The sequence below is a fragment of the Lutjanus erythropterus genome, chromosome 23 (assembly GCF_056507025.1).
Source record: "Lutjanus erythropterus isolate fLutEry1 chromosome 23, fLutEry1.hap2, whole genome shotgun sequence".
Taxonomy (NCBI): domain Eukaryota; kingdom Metazoa; phylum Chordata; class Actinopteri; order Lutjaniformes; family Lutjanidae; genus Lutjanus; species Lutjanus erythropterus.
In genome coordinates, this window is record NC_139339.1 from 14,887,205 (window position 1) to 14,904,390 (window position 17,186).

General features: G+C 38.6%; 1 protein-coding gene and 1 non-coding gene across 2 annotated transcripts in view; one reads left to right on the forward strand and one right to left on the reverse strand.

The window, feature by feature from the left end:
• adisspb (adipose secreted signaling protein b) overlaps positions 1 to 15,588 on the forward strand; it is a 42,541-nt gene extending 26,953 nt beyond the window's left edge. The window contains exons 4-6 of the mRNA XM_084712384.1: positions 6,394 to 6,532; positions 9,224 to 9,349; positions 14,253 to 15,588. Of these exons, the coding sequence (XP_084568510.1) occupies positions 6,394 to 6,532; positions 9,224 to 9,349; positions 14,253 to 14,353 (366 nt within the window). The 3' untranslated portion in view covers positions 14,354 to 15,588. The remainder of the gene's footprint in view (positions 1 to 6,393; positions 6,533 to 9,223; positions 9,350 to 14,252) is intronic.
• On the reverse strand, positions 12,470 to 12,540 carry trnag-gcc (transfer RNA glycine (anticodon GCC)). Its single transcript has one exon. It is a non-coding gene; the product is annotated as a tRNA-Gly (tRNA).
• Positions 15,589 to 17,186: the final 1,598 nt, after the last annotated feature.

The window sequence follows — 17,186 nt, forward strand, 5'->3', positions numbered from 1 at the left end:
TATAACAATGAGCTCATTGTGTACAGATGAACAATAGCTCCTAATGTGAAGGCACTTCAAAAGCACCGATGTTAAACGTTTGAGAAAAGACATGCACGCAGGCAGAGGACCGACCACATGATTTATCAAACAAGTCGAGGATTTGTTTCTGTTCAAGTGGCTGGTGCACAGAATCAAGTGCATCTCAAGTAGCTCATGTTTACGGAGTGTTTTTTTTAAAAAGATTTGCTGCCTGCAGGTAGAGACTGCCCTAGAATCATTTATATCAATATTACAGAATAATTTCAGCTGTCTTTGTTCTCCTTTACTCTCCTTTTCACTGTCACTGAATAAAAGCGTTCTCGCCTTCTCGCTTTACTTGATAAATTAGATGACTCTGGCATTCCTTTCTTCCTTTTTTTCTGTGGATTTATGACAAATTTAAGAGTAAATATCACTTTCACAGATTGAATATACATGTGCACTAAACTTGGATGGTGGATCTGCTTTAATAGACACCAAAGAAGACTATCAGGTCTGCCCTTTACTTGTGCTATTTCTCAGTTAAACCAAAATCCCAAAGGAAGGTTCTGTACACACTCTCTGTAACTAAGCCTTTCCAAGCTTTGAAACTAATTCACAGCCAAATCAATTTGCTTAAAAGCTGTGGTGTGTGTGCATGTGTGTATATGGACTACAAAGTTGGCCGTTCACACTTACAGAGCAGCATGTGTGTGTGTGTGTGTGTGTTTCTCAGAGCTCTTTAGGCGTGCTTGAGAGTGGGCACAGAATACTGTCAGCCCAGCGTTGTGGCTCATCGTGGAGCCGAGGCGGGGTGCTGTTGCTATGGAAATGGCCAGGAGGGGTTGGCGATCCTTGCAGACAGACCAGAGATGAGGTGGGAGTGTGTGGGATGGAAGTGGTATGCACACAACAGCTGTATGAATACTAGTTTTAATGAAGGTTATTTGAATTTCATAAATTCTGTCTGTCCATGCGGCAGGCAGGCGGGGTCTTATAGAAACAACACATCGTCCTTGCTAATTTTTCAGTGTGTCTGCTCTCACTTCTGATTAAGACGGTGAAGCTGGGTATGGAAATGAGCAGCTGTCAGTGCTGCAGAGATCAGCTGGAGAAGTGCTGCTGCAGAGGCCCCAAGTTTTTTTTTTTATTCAAATCAATTCTGTGACACAGGACAGAGAAGTTTTTCAGTACGTTGACATGTTCATTAACTTTAATTGTATTACTTTGAGTAACCACATTAAGAGTTAATGACTGCAAGGATGTGTGGTCGTTGGAAACAGGAAGCTTTTAAATGAGATAAAGGAAATTAAAGAGGATATATTGGCATTTATCTTTAGTTTAAAGCAGCACTAATCAATATTTTTCTATTTATAATAGATCAAATAACTGTGGCTTAAAGTGACCAATCGCCGAGAATTATCACCTGACTCAGTAGTTACCCTCAGCTGAGCCTCCTAGCATCCTCCCTGAGATCAAACTACAGCTGCACCCAACGATTAATATTATAGATCAATAATATTATAGATTTTTGTATTAAACAATTAATTTACCTAACATATATAGAAAAAATGTCTCATTAATATTCAAGTATTTTATTCAATCATAATCCTGAAAAATAGACACAGTAGAATAATGATAATAGTGACACTTTTTAAAGTTAGTCTAGTGTCAACCCTGTTTAATAGACTCTGTGTCAGATGCCTGATCAGAAATATACTGGACCTCAAATTTGCAAGGAGCTTTTAGCCATTTTTGACTCATATGTGGCTGATAAAGTGTACAGAAAGTACAAATGGAAGAATAATACTGTCAAATGATGCACGGTGTAAGTTCACAGCAGCGGTGCAGACATCACTTTTGAGCGTGATGAAAAAATCTATCTTAAGTGACGTCTGCTGACAGAAACATGTTCCACATGTTGATAATCCTCATCTGTCGTGTTTGGGTGCTGACAGAAAGTAAACAGGACGATGCTGCTGCTGCTGCAGCTGCAGGAGGAGGACAGGTCGCTCGGTGCTTCACTCTCAGCGCTCATGTGGAGCAGTTTGTCCCACTGTGATAAGACATGACCAGTTTGTGGAGCTAAAGAGAGCCAAACTGTTCCATCTCTGTCTGAAATACGACCACACTTAGATGATTGTGTCGTGGCTCTCTGCTTTTTGTTCTCCAGGTGAATCTGTGCTCTGACCGGGTGTAGCAGTTCATAGTGACGCATCGACGCACCATATGCAAACCAACGTGTTTTCGTAATTGATGATGTCGATTATGTTGACAAATCCCTCCAGCCCTAGATCCAGCTGGGATTTCAACATTGAAAACTGGTTGATATTCACTGTGGATATCTAAGACTTTTTCTCACCCTCTTTTCAGCAGACTGAAATTCAACTGTGACTTTAATGTGTCAGAAAACACGTTTATTTAATCATTCTGTTCATATGTTGTTGGTTGTAGGTTGAAAGAGAGATGATATTGATTAATGTGAAGGTATTTCTCTAAAATCATATTTCACTGGTAGGTAAAATGTGGTTTACACAAAGACATAATTTCAGTTTTCAAATAAAACTATAATAAAACTATATAGGCTGTGTGCTGCCAAAGAGAAGCTTCTGGGGTTTGTCCAAAATGTGAAATAAAGAAGTAGTTCTTCATGCAGTAGACCAACACACATGCAGAAGTACTTGTTCATTCATTATATCTTCACCTACTCTGGGATATATGCACCAAGACAGTGAGACATAGAACAGAAGTTGTTAATCTAGCAGCAAGATGTGGAAGACGAGTGGGCTAAATGCAGGGCTTTCATCCAGGCAATTGCTATACAAGTCCTGTGTCTGGCAAATATTTTTTTTTTCTGGCTTTCAACTAACAAATGTGGATGTAGTGTTTTTAATGAGGATCAAAAGTGATGTGAGGCTATTATTTGCACATCGGAGAGGATGAAAAATTACACAGTTTCAAATCTTGGTGAAATATGGTCTAAATGTGAACGTTCCATCAACATCTTCAAATACACAAGGAAAAGACTTTTACTTTTGATCCAGTTCTGCATGTCTTTTCACCAGTGGCCACTGTGAGCACCAACCAGAATTTCAATGTTGAATTCTAGTTAAAAAATGGTTGATATTCGGTCTAAACGTCTAAGACCAGCTGCAACTTTTCCAGTTTGACAAATAAATAAATTTTGCATTAATTGATTTATATGAGCTACAGTACCTAGCTTCAATCTTGTGGCAATTATTTGGTGATATAACAGCATGCATAGACTGAATGTAACATATGTTCATGTTTGGATTATAAAACCATTTATTTACACAATAATCAGCTAGCTATTTTCACTCAGATGTCAAGCATGGTCTGAAAAATCTACCGCAAAGACATGTGACACTAGCCTATAGCTTTGCACAAACAACGAGAGGAGGTTGGCATCGGTGTGGAGTAATGCTAGAAGAAAATGTGCAGAAAAAGTGAGTTTGTATATCAGACTCTCTGATGTAGATGCAGCTGCAGCCAAAAAGTTTCTTTGAAAAGTGTTCTTGGCCCGTTTTTCCTGTGACAAGTGTCTAAAAAGTTATTCCTACCCTGATTATGACTTTAGTTCCAGTAAATAATCTACTTAAGCTGCATGCCCACATAAATTAAAATGACTTTGCTGAGTTTCCTTGTGGAGTTCAGGGTTCCTGCCAGAAAAGTTATTCTGGTCTGAACCAGAATTTAAAAGAGCTCCCAAATAAATGTCATGTCAATGACTCCAGTGTCCATGGAGGTTTGTCAGTGTTGTCCTCCCAGTGACATCTCACTTGTAAGAGTCTGTTCTAGTTAGTAAAGAGTGTTGTATGGTAATAAATACTGAGTGAATTGTCTTGGTGAAGTGCACTACTTCATAAAATGTGTGGTATTCCTCTTCAAGTTGTAGAAAGAATTGCACCATTGTTTTGGATGAACGCTGAGTCGTTTGTTTCTCCGGGTCTGTCACAGTGTTACACATAATATATCTGAAAGTCATGTTAGGATGTTACTGTCATCTCTTAGCAGTGCATACTGTACACTCATTAGACTCATAAATAAGAAATTGCTTATTAACTAAAAGGTTTCACTTTTTGCTCCCCATCATCGAAGCATTTCACAGCCTCTTATGTCCAAATCTGCAACATGAAATTCAAGCTAAGTGAATTTTTCAGTGTCAGTTCACAGTCTCTGGACATGCGTGGGACTGTGCTCACAGAGTGATTATTGTCTTTGTCTGCAGTGCTCCTACAGTGTTCCCGCTCTCTTTTCTCACTTAATGCTGTTTGCAGCCTCTGCTCTGTGCAGAGCTTTAACCAGGGGTCATGTGGGGCTGAAGCTGCCGTTTGCAGCTCTAGCTGCAGGGGCTTTAGGCTTTATCTCTCTTTGCCTGCACTTCCCTGCGGTCTCCTCTCTCTCGCTGTCTCTTTTTTTACCTGTTTCCTCTGTGAGGCTTTCCACACTCCTCTCTGTGATGATTCCCTCATGAATTTTTCTCTTTGCTATATATTACACTGCTACCTCTACATCGCTCTCCTCTCTCTACCTCTCTGTCGCTCTTCCTCACACCTGCCTGCCTTACAGGCTGCTGGCTTTTTGCTGATGGGTGATATAAATTGAAAAGTGTGAATTGTGCTGTGTGCATCAACAACAAGAGAAAAGACAGAGTTATGTATGCAACAAATAATCCAGTCAGTCTGAAAATTCACATACAATCTGATGGACGATCTTGTATTTTCATTAGTGATGAATGTCTTAATTTCTTTAATGATCAGTAAATTATTTAGTTTGTAAAAAATGAGAAATATACCATCACTAGGTCTCAGATCCAAAAGCAGTCTTCTTGATCTAGATTAGCCTTGAATTCATTGTTTTGTGTGCTGAGCAGTCTGTAAAACCAAGTATATTCAATATTAAGTGATATAAATCGTGATATAGATAAGAATATATAGAAGCTGGAACCAGATAATGTTTTTGTGTTTTTATTTAATAAATAACTCAAAGGCTGGTGATGAACTCATTGTTTGTGTGGCTAGAAACCCCTTTTAAATTGAAGTACTTAAGGCAATAAACGTTGTCTGTAAATACGAGTATGGTCATTAGTATTACAGTCAGTATTGAGTCAGCCAGTGGTGACATCTGGAACAGCAGCTGTCCAATTAGTAGTTGTTCTGGACCCATACATTGGGTTAACTGACCGACACTGTCAGCTATCACTTATGACTAATATTATCCTTCATTATCTTCTGCCTGGCTCACAGTTTTTACCCATGACTGTCATTTTTTCAGCAGCCACACATAAGTTCAGTAACTGTATAAACCGGCTCCATATGAAGCACAGACCTACAGAAACAGACATCAGTGTTCTTACATGCTAGCTGCTAAGATCACAGCAACCGATAGAATATGCACGACACACACTTCTCTGAAAGTTAACTCACTAGCCAGCTGACATTTTTCTACCAGATTACATTAATAAGTTACTAAATTGGGAAGCTCTTATTGTGGTTCTCAACCTTTTTCAGGCTGTCACCCATCTATCCATTATCCGGCTCCCTTACTGTGAAATGAAAATGCTGAACGAAATGAACCAAAAATCAACCTTTAATTAGATTATTGATCATGAACAGCAGATAATCAGAAATGCCAAACAAGATGCATTCTTGTTCATTTTTCCAACAGAAAACAACAGCAGCCTCCCAAGGGAAAAAAACCCCCCACACTCTTAATTTGTTAATTACAAGCGCACAGAAATTTCATTCCAGCTGCTTATTTTTATGGCATATTTGCTCTTAACAAACTTTTAATTTCGTCTTCCTTCTGAAGGTCCATCTTGGCCTTCGTTTGGGCGGTCAAGCTTTGGGAGAGTCGCCTCCAAACTGATCTGTGAATAAAATTAAGCTCTTGAACTGCTCACAGATCTATCCACATGGGATTAGTGTTATGGGAACATTTGGAGTTGAGCAAGATCCAGAAGGTGATTTAGTTTTATTTCCCGTCAGGCAAAAATTGCCAATCTGGCAGAGGTGAGTGAGATTAAGATCACCAGAGCAATAACTAATGATTTCAATTAGAGAACTCCCTCAAGGAAAACTCGGCCCAACCGTATAGTGCTTATGAGAATTACTTATCCATGTTACTCATAAAAACTAATCCTTTATTTATTGAGCTGTAATGGACTCACACTATGCAATGCGAGGCCAACCCAGTGCCTGTTTCCCTCTCTATAAATCCCTCTCGACCCTTCCCTTCTCTCCCTATGTCACAGTTGGATTAGTCCAAAGTTTGTGGGAGAGACAAAGAGCCCTTTTTTTCCCTCCTAATCGTTAAATCTTTGCTAAACTCTTAGCCTTTCAACTCTCTAAATCTTTCTCTCCCTCGCTGTAGGTTGGTTTCCTAAAGACGCAGCACCGTTATGAAATAGTGTTCACCTTGCCTGAGGTCCCAGCTCTGGGGAAGGATGTGTGTCCAGCACCGGTACCCAGTCCACACCTCCGGATCACCGATATCACACCAGCACCAGAGGGTAAGAGATCAGGAGCGATTTAGAAAGACAAAGCAAGGATAAACACAGCAGAAACAAGGATCTCCTCTTGGATTAAATTTTAGTAATGCAACTAGGACTGGTTCCCAAACTCTGAGCCGCTGGGCAGTACTGGGTAGATCATCAATTCAGGAGGAAATTTGCCCGTCATCACCCACTCAGATACTCCATCTGTGTGTCCTGTGTTCCTGTTACTTTGGCAACTAATTAGCTTTAATACATACTTAATGAAGAGAGAAGCTTTTCCGTTCTGTGTGTTTGTATTACATGCACGTGGCTGGTTTTTATGTGCGTGTTCTGATGCTGATTAAATGCCATAGAGGAGCTCCATTTCTCCCTCCGTTTAAGTGTTTTTTGCCTCTTTTTCAGTGCAGCCCATGCAACATCTCCTTCCTCTATTCAAAAGAACGAAACAAAAAAAGTAACAATGAAGTATTCAAATGCTGATTTGGATGTTGATTACCATGGCAATGGGAGACGCTTCAAGATGTTTGGGTTGGTTTTACTGCATACAGCCCCAGCAACTTCCACTCAGTGTGTATGTTTCCTGAGAGGCGACTCCTACTCCTCTAAAGCTCCTCTAAAGATTACTTTACAGTAACAGTTATAGTGACTGCTGATATAAATATCTGAGATTTAAGTAATGGTAGGCTATATATCTTTTTTTGCATAAAAATAAACATGAGTTATTGACAGGTACCCCTTTAATTATCTTTAAAATTATTGTTTTTTCTGTCCCATTCTTGTGAACGAGATATCTCCAAAACATCTGGGTGGAATTTCTTTACATCTGACACAAATGTCCACTTGGACTCAAGGATGAAATGATTAGATTTTGGTGTTCAAAGATCACAGTGACCTCACTAAAATAAACACATTTTTGGCCATAGCTTAAGAATTCATACACTAATTATGATCAAATTTCACTCAAATGTCTGATAAGACATCATAATGTTCAGCTCTCAATCAGTCCTCTGCACTCCTCTGAAGTCCTTCTCACACATGCACTGCACTTATTTGGACATTACCCAGAGGAGCTGTGTGTGTGAACACAAACGTCTGCATCAGTTACCCCAGACTTTACCCTGCCAGCTTCACTCTCCAAAGTGCAGATGAGCCTTGTGTTAATAAAGCATGGGCGTGCTGATGATGTTGCGCGGTGCAGCTGCTTCGTCTCTTATTAGCTTACCTCTATATCTCTTTCCACGCTTTGATTGATTGTTTCATTTTCACACCGACTCCGCTGATCAGTATCACCTACATGAGTCTAATATTTTTTTTAGCTCACGTTGTAGTGCTTTTCTCCTTCATCTAAAAATTAGATCGCAGTCATAAAGTAAAAGTGTGCGTTCTGCAAATTGCAACACGCCATGAAGCATCTCTCCTGCCAGACTGGAGTCATGCCGCCCTCTGTGTCTGTCACTTTTCTCCTCTTCCATCACGGTTATTTTAATGCTCAGTTTGTGTTGATACCAAAACGCAAAAACAGTCATCATTACGGATGAATCCACCTCCGTCTCCCTGCACGCTCTGCAGGCAGCAACCCTGACTAAACCATATGGAATATTACCAACCTGTGAGAACACGTCTGACACAGACGATGTCCTGTTTTGTGCTGCATGTATGAAAGGACGCATTTGGACATTGTCCCAACCTTATTCTCAGGACATATTTCAGAGTGCATATGTGAAAACAGTTTAAGTGAAGACAGCATGTTTCTCACTTGAAGTTATTTTTTATTTACCGTTTATTAAATTCCTTCAAAATCTTCAGTAGTCTGGACAGATGGATGTAATCTTCAATTTACTTTTTCGACTGTTGGTAGTTCTAGTTATTAATATTATGCTTTTGCCAGTCACTCAGCTGTTGTCCTTAAGCAACATACAATGCAATATTCTTTCAGAGTGTGATACACAAACACAAAAACAAGTTAAGTATATGCCTGTTTCTGTTGCAGCAGACCTGAGTTAAATTCTTAATACACGTAATTCTCAGCGGTATTGTTACAGACTGCACAGAGCAGCAGATGGCTGAGGATTAGTGTCGCAGACAGTTCAGATAGTGTGAGCTCAGCAATCCATCTCTGCGGAATCATAAAAACAAAACTGACTTTCAAACATTCTCCCACGTTTGCCTTGAGTTCCTGTCACTCGACTCGTCGCGCTTTCGTTATGTGGTAAACCCAAAACGCCTGCCACCTGCCCGAGCTAAAAAACAAGCGCTTTGTTAGAAGTGTAACAGCAAACTTGAACGTGTGTGTCTCGCCACTAAACCTGCCAATTTGGGCTAAAGGTGATCCTCTAAATGTTTCTGGGAGGAGAGCCAACTAAATGCCTGTAACTGTAGCAGGTTATTGACCTTTACGTTCAGCTCACTGTCACACCCTTTATATTACACTCTGTGTGTGCAGCTGTGTCTGATGTTAGCAGGTGTGAGTTTAGTTGTGTTTAATATATTCTTGAGTGTGATAATGTGTTTTTCCATCATGTTGACATTTTGTACTCCCGACAGCATGATTTTCTGTCTAGTATCAGTCTGATCCATATTCAAAACATCGTAGGCGGACGGAGTGTGTGTGTGTGTGGGTGCGTGTGTGTGTTTTGCAGATCTGCAAGAAAGAGGAAATTCAATATCTTATCTTTGTATTTTTTTCTGTGTGTGTGTGTCTCCCAGGAGGTCTGAAGGTGACGTGCGAGTACATGGCCCAGCAGGAGGGAGTTCTGTGTGAGGAGGTGCTGCTGCTGAGCGAGACCAATGAGGACGTTTGTGTTAAAGTCAAAGTTCACGCCAGAGTCATGGGTGAGGCTACTGTACCTGGTTTACATTGCAACACAAGGTAGCCTGTAAATGACCTTTCATCCTCTGCTATGACAGTTCAGGAACTAAAGGTGCATCCCCACCCACTTATTTTTATGTCTGTTTTCAATTTGAATATAAAAAAACCTGAGAACAAACAACAGAAATGTGAAAAAAACAAGTCAAAATATAGAAAAAAAAAACCCTTTACTCTTGGTTGAGGTGTAAACGTTAGCATAACAGTTAAAAACAGAAAACTTTGACATGGTGTCAGTGAGTTGAATGAGAATTTGGTCGGATGAGAGAATATCCGAGTAACCAATCAACAAACAGACCACGAGGTGTCGGCCCTAGACTTTTTACAAATGAACCAAGGGGAGTAAACATGAAGTTTTTCCCATGGCTGTAGTAAATGGAAATGTGTGTTAATTCACATGTTGTTCTGCTGTTTTATGGGGGGGATTGTGGTCAAAATTAGTTTGGATGCCACTGAGCTGATGATATTTAACAGCTCTAGAGACTTCCTGTTAGAGAAAGCATGAATCATTTGGGTGTTACCCTCATTTTGATGACTGTGAACATCACATTTCACATTTCATCCTTTTTATTTTTATAGTAAGGCTGCAACTCATTTTCACAATCAGTTAGTCAGACAATTATCTCTAATAATTGGTTTATAAATTGTCAGAAAACAGTTCAAATCACCATTTTCTCAATCAGAATTTCTTAAAGCCCAAAGTGACGTATTGCAGTTGCTTGTTTTGTCTGACCAACAGTCCTACGTTCTTGACATACAATTTAATCTTCTTCGAAAGTAGCTGACGGCATAATTTTTTTTGTCAAGTGATGAATCAATTAATTGACCAATTGTTCTTTAAAACCAGCATTTTGAAACTCATTAGGTTTATTGCGACTGACTCCTAACATCTTGGACTTTATTTTAGTTTCAGACTGAGAATTGACAGAGTAGCTGGAGGTTGAAGTCACACTATTTTAACTGGTGTGCTGCTGCCCCCTGCTGGAGACTTTGTGCTCTGCACCTAAGTCACTTTGACAGCACTTTGTTAATCACCAACAGCCCTCAAACATAGGATGCTAAATGTGGCTTTTACAATAACAATTCTTCATAAAAGTGTGTTTTAGAAACTTTGGATCATGTACTGTGTAGATGATCTTCTCAGCACACCACGGTATCAGAGTTTCAGATCTTTGGTATTGTGCCGTTTCTAAAACTTTTTGTTTTAAAGATAGGAAGTTATTTTCAGATGTAAGATGGTAACAAAACTCCTCTCCTGTACTGTAGCGTTATTGTTCTGGTCTGTGCTGTTCTAAATCTCCCTGAGGCAGAGAAAAGCCTGTTATGAATTTGTATTTTCTCCACTTAAATCAGCGTCAGTCAGACTGAATTAGACTCTGGCATTTGTGCCAGCAGATGGAGAATTAGGTAAAGGCAGCGTATGTGTGTTGCCATTTGTGTAAATATAGTACAAGTAGTGTGTGTGTTTGTGTATCTGCATATGTGCGCTTGAGGATGAATGGTGGTGAAGTGTTTATTTTTACTCACAAAGCATGGCCTGAACATCTGTCCAGATGTATGAGCGTAATTGAGTCCTGGATGATGACCAGATCAAAGGATTAAGCGCTGTCTCTGCATCTGCTCTCATTCTTTACTACTGCGTTTAGATCAGTGACTGAATGAGTAAAATAAAACATTGCATTATTACAAATATGTTAAGCATCCAATCTGGTTTGAGTAAGGGCTGCACAGTATGATTAAAAAAATAGTGATTATTATGACAAATATTGTGATTGACAGATGATACACGGTTAGTGGGAATGATTATTTCTGCATCACAATTCTCATCGTCTTTGAGCCCCCCCAAAAAAACTTTAATGCCGTGATGATGTGACATTACTGCTCTCTATGTTTTAAATGATTGTAAATTAAATATATTTAGGTTTTGGACTGTGTGTTGGACAAAACAAGCAAAAATCAAGACAAAAATCCCCTCGGACTGTGTGAAATTTTAAATCAATCAGTCAGATTTTATTAATAATGCACTTTTCATACAAACAAAATGTAACATAAAGTGCTTCATACAATAAAACAATAACCTCCCCACCCACACACACACACACTCACTGAAAGCAATGACACTGTAATTAAATTAAACACTAAAATAAAAACAGCACTCATTCAAAACAGGAACTGAGGAAATGTTGTCATATGTGAGGAAACACCAGAGGTAGAATAAAAACTCAAAATGGGAAGATGAGGTAAATAAATTAAAATCAATCAATACATAAATAAAAATAAAAAACAGAAGATATAAATGAAAGGTTAAGAGCACACCATAATATAATCAAATACGTAAAAAGATGATATGTATTGGAATGGGTAAGCCAAAAATAAAATGCATAAAAAGGAAAAAAAACCAGACAAATCCACATATAATTTAATAAATTAATAATAATAAATAAACCAAACAAAATGAGCAATTAGTAAAACAGACTAAAATGTCAAAATAAATAGATGAAGATCAATTAATTCAATCAAGGGATGTTACTTGATTAATGGCTGTCAAGAATTTAAATGATTAAAAATTATTAATAAATAATCTATTAATAGATAATGAATTGATAGTCTAGAAACGGCAGTAATTATGCATTTGACCTTATTTTGTCTGGTGGAGGCATTTGTTGAATAAGTAAATGTAAACTGAAAATAAGAAAAAAAACCATGCATTTTCTATCTTATTATTGATTAATGATTAATCAATTAATTGATTGGTTGCATTTTCAACTATCAGTTGAGGAAAATGTACATTTGCAGACCTAATAACAAAATCAGACTAAGAAGAGAGGTCTTGCGTTTGCTTTTAAAAATATCATTAGTCTTTGCCGCTTTAAAGGGCGATTACACCATTTATTGATGATTGAAAGATAAAAAAAAAAAGAAGTGAACATAAGACACTGAGTAATTGATGCTGAAAACAATCATTTGTGTTAACTCTAATTATCTTAAGTAGTTTTCCTTTTTATTTTGAAAGCACTTGTACGGTATGTGTCCGTACAGTCATTCCTCTCGGTCTTTTACAGGATTGGAAAAGGGCAAAAGTGTGTTGCATTGGCCGGGAATCGAACCCGGGCCTCCCGCGTGGCAGGCGAGAATTCTACCACTGAACCACCAATGCATTCATGCACTGATTTCTCGCACACTCAAAATTGAATAGTGAACAAGCCTCGCACTAGTGAGTTTCAAATATGGAACAAAACACAAAAACAATAAAGAAACATTGAAAATTTGAGTCTTAAGCTGCTCCAAAAAGTAGTTCTGTGACAAAAACCTGCTCGTTGTTTGTTTTAAACTCATTTTTGCATTTTTCTTAACCTTAACTGGTGTTCATGAGTCAGTATTAAAGGAAACTGAAGAGGCTGACCAGTTCATAACGGTACAGAGTGAACAGTTAAAATTCCTGTGATAATTTCTCTCGTCGTGCTCTGCAGCTTTTGTTACTGCAGACGTCTGAATGGGAGGTTCCCCTGAGCCACATGGGAGGGTCTTCGACTGCGTGTTAGCGGACACTAACATAAAGGAGGGGGCTGAGGGGGAACTGCTGCTCTGAACAGAGCGTCTCAGTCAGTTCTTTCTCCCACGCTGTGCACACACTCACATACACACACTGCATGGATTATGTTCTTGCAGTTTGGGACTGATGGTCGACTGTAGCCTTTAATTTGAAAATAAATTGAGATAGAATCACATCATTTTCAACCCTCATAGATCTTACGAATCATGCTGTTGCTCAGATAATTCATGTCTCAGCCGAAGGTCAATTGCTCTTCTTCAGGTTATTGAAAATGCTGCTAAAAGACTTTAAAAACAAAAGAACATATCATTCACATTCCTGCTTCCCTTCCCTTCAAAGTATACTTTAGCAAAATAAATTCTTTTCCTACAAGTGTATCCCAGACTGTCCGTTAGTAGAGGCCTACATCAATTGATCAGACGTAAAGGCTCATGAATGACATTTAAACATAGCAAGTGTTGCCATAACTATTTTACTTAAATCTAATGTTACAACAAGCTCTGACAACTAAAGATCAAATGCTTAGCACTTAGCTCCATTCCTTTAAAAAAATCACAATTTTGCACAGATTGTGTCAGTATTATGGAGCGGTCCTGTATTTTCTAAGGCTACCATCATGATAAGAATAGACTAATTAAATGACAATGTTCTCATGATGTGTTGTGCACTGAAACGCTGATTTCATAAAGTTAATTTTTAATTAATGCTATAAGTTGCTAAGTAAAACTGTGACAGCATGAATGGAGCTCATCACTAAGGGACAGTGTCTGAGTGGTTCAGACCGCCCTTCTGAAAGTATACCTTCCAGAAAGTATACCTTAGCTAAGGAGACTCTGGGAAACCACCCATAAGCTTAGGGGAGATCTGACGGTACAACTTGCACTAAGGAGTCCCTGTGCATTTAAAGGATTTTAAGATACTGCTGAAAACTTTCAAGTACTACAGGCCAATCCCTCTCTTTGACAGCCTGCTTTTCACTACACCTGTGAATTATATCTGAAGTCAGACAACACATTGTACGAACTAGATCTTTTCTAGCATTAAACAACCCTTGACACCTCCATGAGCCTCATATAGCAACAATTTACCCCCGGGGATCAATAAATAAAGTATTTCTGAGTCTGATGTCAGACAGGGCTCCTCTGGTTGTTCCAGGTAAAGTGCATGTGAAACTATCAGAGGTGACCAGGCTGCTTGGGAACTCAGTAGCATCTTTAAAATCACTTCTTAAAGCTAATTTTAGTCTGTGTGTTACTTTAGACCGTAAACCATGTCGAATATTCATGATTGTCTCTCTGTCTTTGCCTCTGGTATAGATCGTCACCACGGTACACCCATGCTGCTGGAGGGAGTTCGCTGTATCGGCGTGGAGTTGGAGTACGACTCTGAACAGAGCGACTGGCAGGGATTCGACTAAAGCTTCAGCTCCTGCTCCCTTCCACACACACACATACACAAGTTCACAGAAAAGTTACTCACCATCATAGCATACAGTACAGCAACCTAATCAAACACAACACTCACCAGCCATTCTCGTAAATAGACATAGTGTCCACACAAACAATTCAGTGCCACGTTCTGTACAGCATCTCAAGCCCTGGTGTGATTCAGTGTTCAGAGAATATTTTCATGCTTAAAACATTTACATACAGAAACATTCCTCTCCTGTGACTTTCGCAATATCGACGGCGTCTGAACGGACAGTTTGTCAGTTTGCTTCATCTCTTTGCGACCCCCCCCAGCTCTGCTTTTTTTCTTTTTTTTTTTACCATGACGTTTTCTGTTGTTATTAACCTGTGTTGTCCTTACTGAACCTCTAGAGGGCAGCAGCACTCTTTGAATCAGTGCAGCCTCAGCTCTTTTTCACTCCAGTTTACTCTTTTTCTGGTGTGCAAACTGTAGGTACTGTATCCCACATGAATTTGTATTAGAGGAAGTTAACAAGGGCTCTTTTATTAATTAAGTAGCTTGAAGTTGATATATAGGAAGGAACAATAATCTGCACAAATCTGGAAAAGAGTTGAACTGATTAGCAAAGCTGAGCATGTAATATCTCTGTTTAACCATCAGGAGGTACTGCAGACCACTGTATGTAAAGCTCCTCCAAACTGAAGGCTTCAGTATGCTCATGTTTCTCCATTTAAAAGGAAAACTCTAACTATTTTATGAATTGCAATTTACCTTTCTGTTGTTCCTGGTTTCCCACAACCTGCCCTAATGACTACTGAAGTTCTTCTTTTTTACATTTACCAGGAAATCCCAAAGAACGTGTGAACTTATTTCAGCAGGTGTATGTGAAGAAAGCAATTACAGCAGCAATAACGGGAAGAGAAGCTTTCCTCTGAGAAAACAACAGAGAATAATGCCTCTACAGATGTGCTCCAGATGCGATTCTCCCTTTGTGATTTATTAAACATTTGTGTAAAATATTGCATCTAGAAAGATGCACGTTTTTGATCTCTTAACATTCTGCAACCAAACATCTTTGTTGTTGAGCTGGAAAACAAGAAAACAAGATTTCAAGGGATAGTTTGGATTATTTGAAGTTGGGTTGTGTGATGTATTTATCCATAATAAGAGTTTTACAGTAGATAGTGCTCAACATACCTCCAGCTTGGAGAAGCAGCAGCAGTAAGGAAGGTAAACAATGGACTGATGCATTTTAGCCACTTGACTGCCATTTACTGCAGGTAACACACTGACTATGCAGAAGTACATCATACAACCCCACTTCAAATAATGTGAAATATCCCTTTAAACAAGTATTATTGATTAATTGGTTAGTCAATCAAAAACAAAAAAGAACCTGCAGCGATTCCTATAATTATTTCAAACATTCTTTAAGCCAAAATGTCAAACATTCTCTTTTTTTTACTCAGCAAATGTGAGGATTTTCTGCATTTCTCTGTTTTAGAAATTTCTAAATGTAATATTTCCGGGTTTCTGAGTTTTGGACGGTTTGTCCAACGAAACAAGACATTTGTAGACATCACATTTAGCTCTGGGAAATTTTTTCAGTGTTTTCTGGCCAAACTATTAATCGACTAATCAAGAAAATAACCATTGCAATATAGTGTTTTGAGTGGCAGCAGCCAGTCCAGAAGAGTACAAGAGGGATTTTTGTTTCTTTTTGAATTCATGAAGCCTTCAGTACACACATGTGACACAAGTGCCTTTCATTGTACCGTTATGTTTCTCATTGTTTCTCCATCAGCTGCCAGACAAACACATGGAAATCCAGCTGCCTGTTTGCTGCATTTCCAGTGTTAAATCCCACTTTTTCCACTTCAAACAGGTGAATCTTACTCTTATCACAGTACGAGTGCAGATCAGAGAGAGCTGACAGGCATGATTACCTGTTCGTTAATTACCCTTCAGCTCTGCTTCATTTACATTTGTACTTAAAGAGAAAGTGCCATCATCTGGCTGCACTGTTCTCTCCCCATCATGAACCTCTTTTTACAAAATCGTGACATTTCCTCCCTGTGAATCGGCATTTTTTTGTTTGTTTTTGACTACATCAGCCTTAAAGGAAATGATTCTGTGTGTAATTTCTCTAGTCGGCCACGAGCTGTTGGTGTAGTGCAGATTAAATAGGTTTATTTGATGTTTGCTTGCGTGTAATATAGGTCAAAGTCTGGTTCGTTTCTTCTTAGTGTGAAACTGAAGTGCTCAATAGGTTTACTGTTTTCAAGAATGTAGCAGTTTATTTGTTGATATCTGCTCCCTGTGTGTGTGATTTGTATTTTTTAATGTCAACAATGAATAAAAATGTGTGTATGTTTGAGTTTTGTTGTTCTGATTTATTTTGGGCTCTGTCAGTTCACAGTAGGAACACTTGGTGGCAGTCAACACCACTACTCTGGTGTCGCCTCTGTCACACAAAATATCTTTTTATTTGGTTAAAAAGTGGAGATTTATGAGAAACGTTTGTATTTTACTTTAAAATAATGACAACATTTCCGGTGAATGTTTAAGTCTTCTAAGAATTTGGGTTTATTTATTTATATAATGAAACAGACCTTGTGTTGTTTCACTTCCAGACATCAAATCTGTTCTGTTTAACAAAAAAACAAACAGTCATTTTAACTTATTGGAAGTTTTCTGTATAATAAACTGTACATCACATTTAACTGATGTGTAAAGAGACCAAAATCCAAAACAAATGTGTGAGAATCAACCTGTTTTCAATATTTAACAATAGTTTTAAGACTCTATGATGATTTTTTGCCACTTTACTGAGCCTGTTC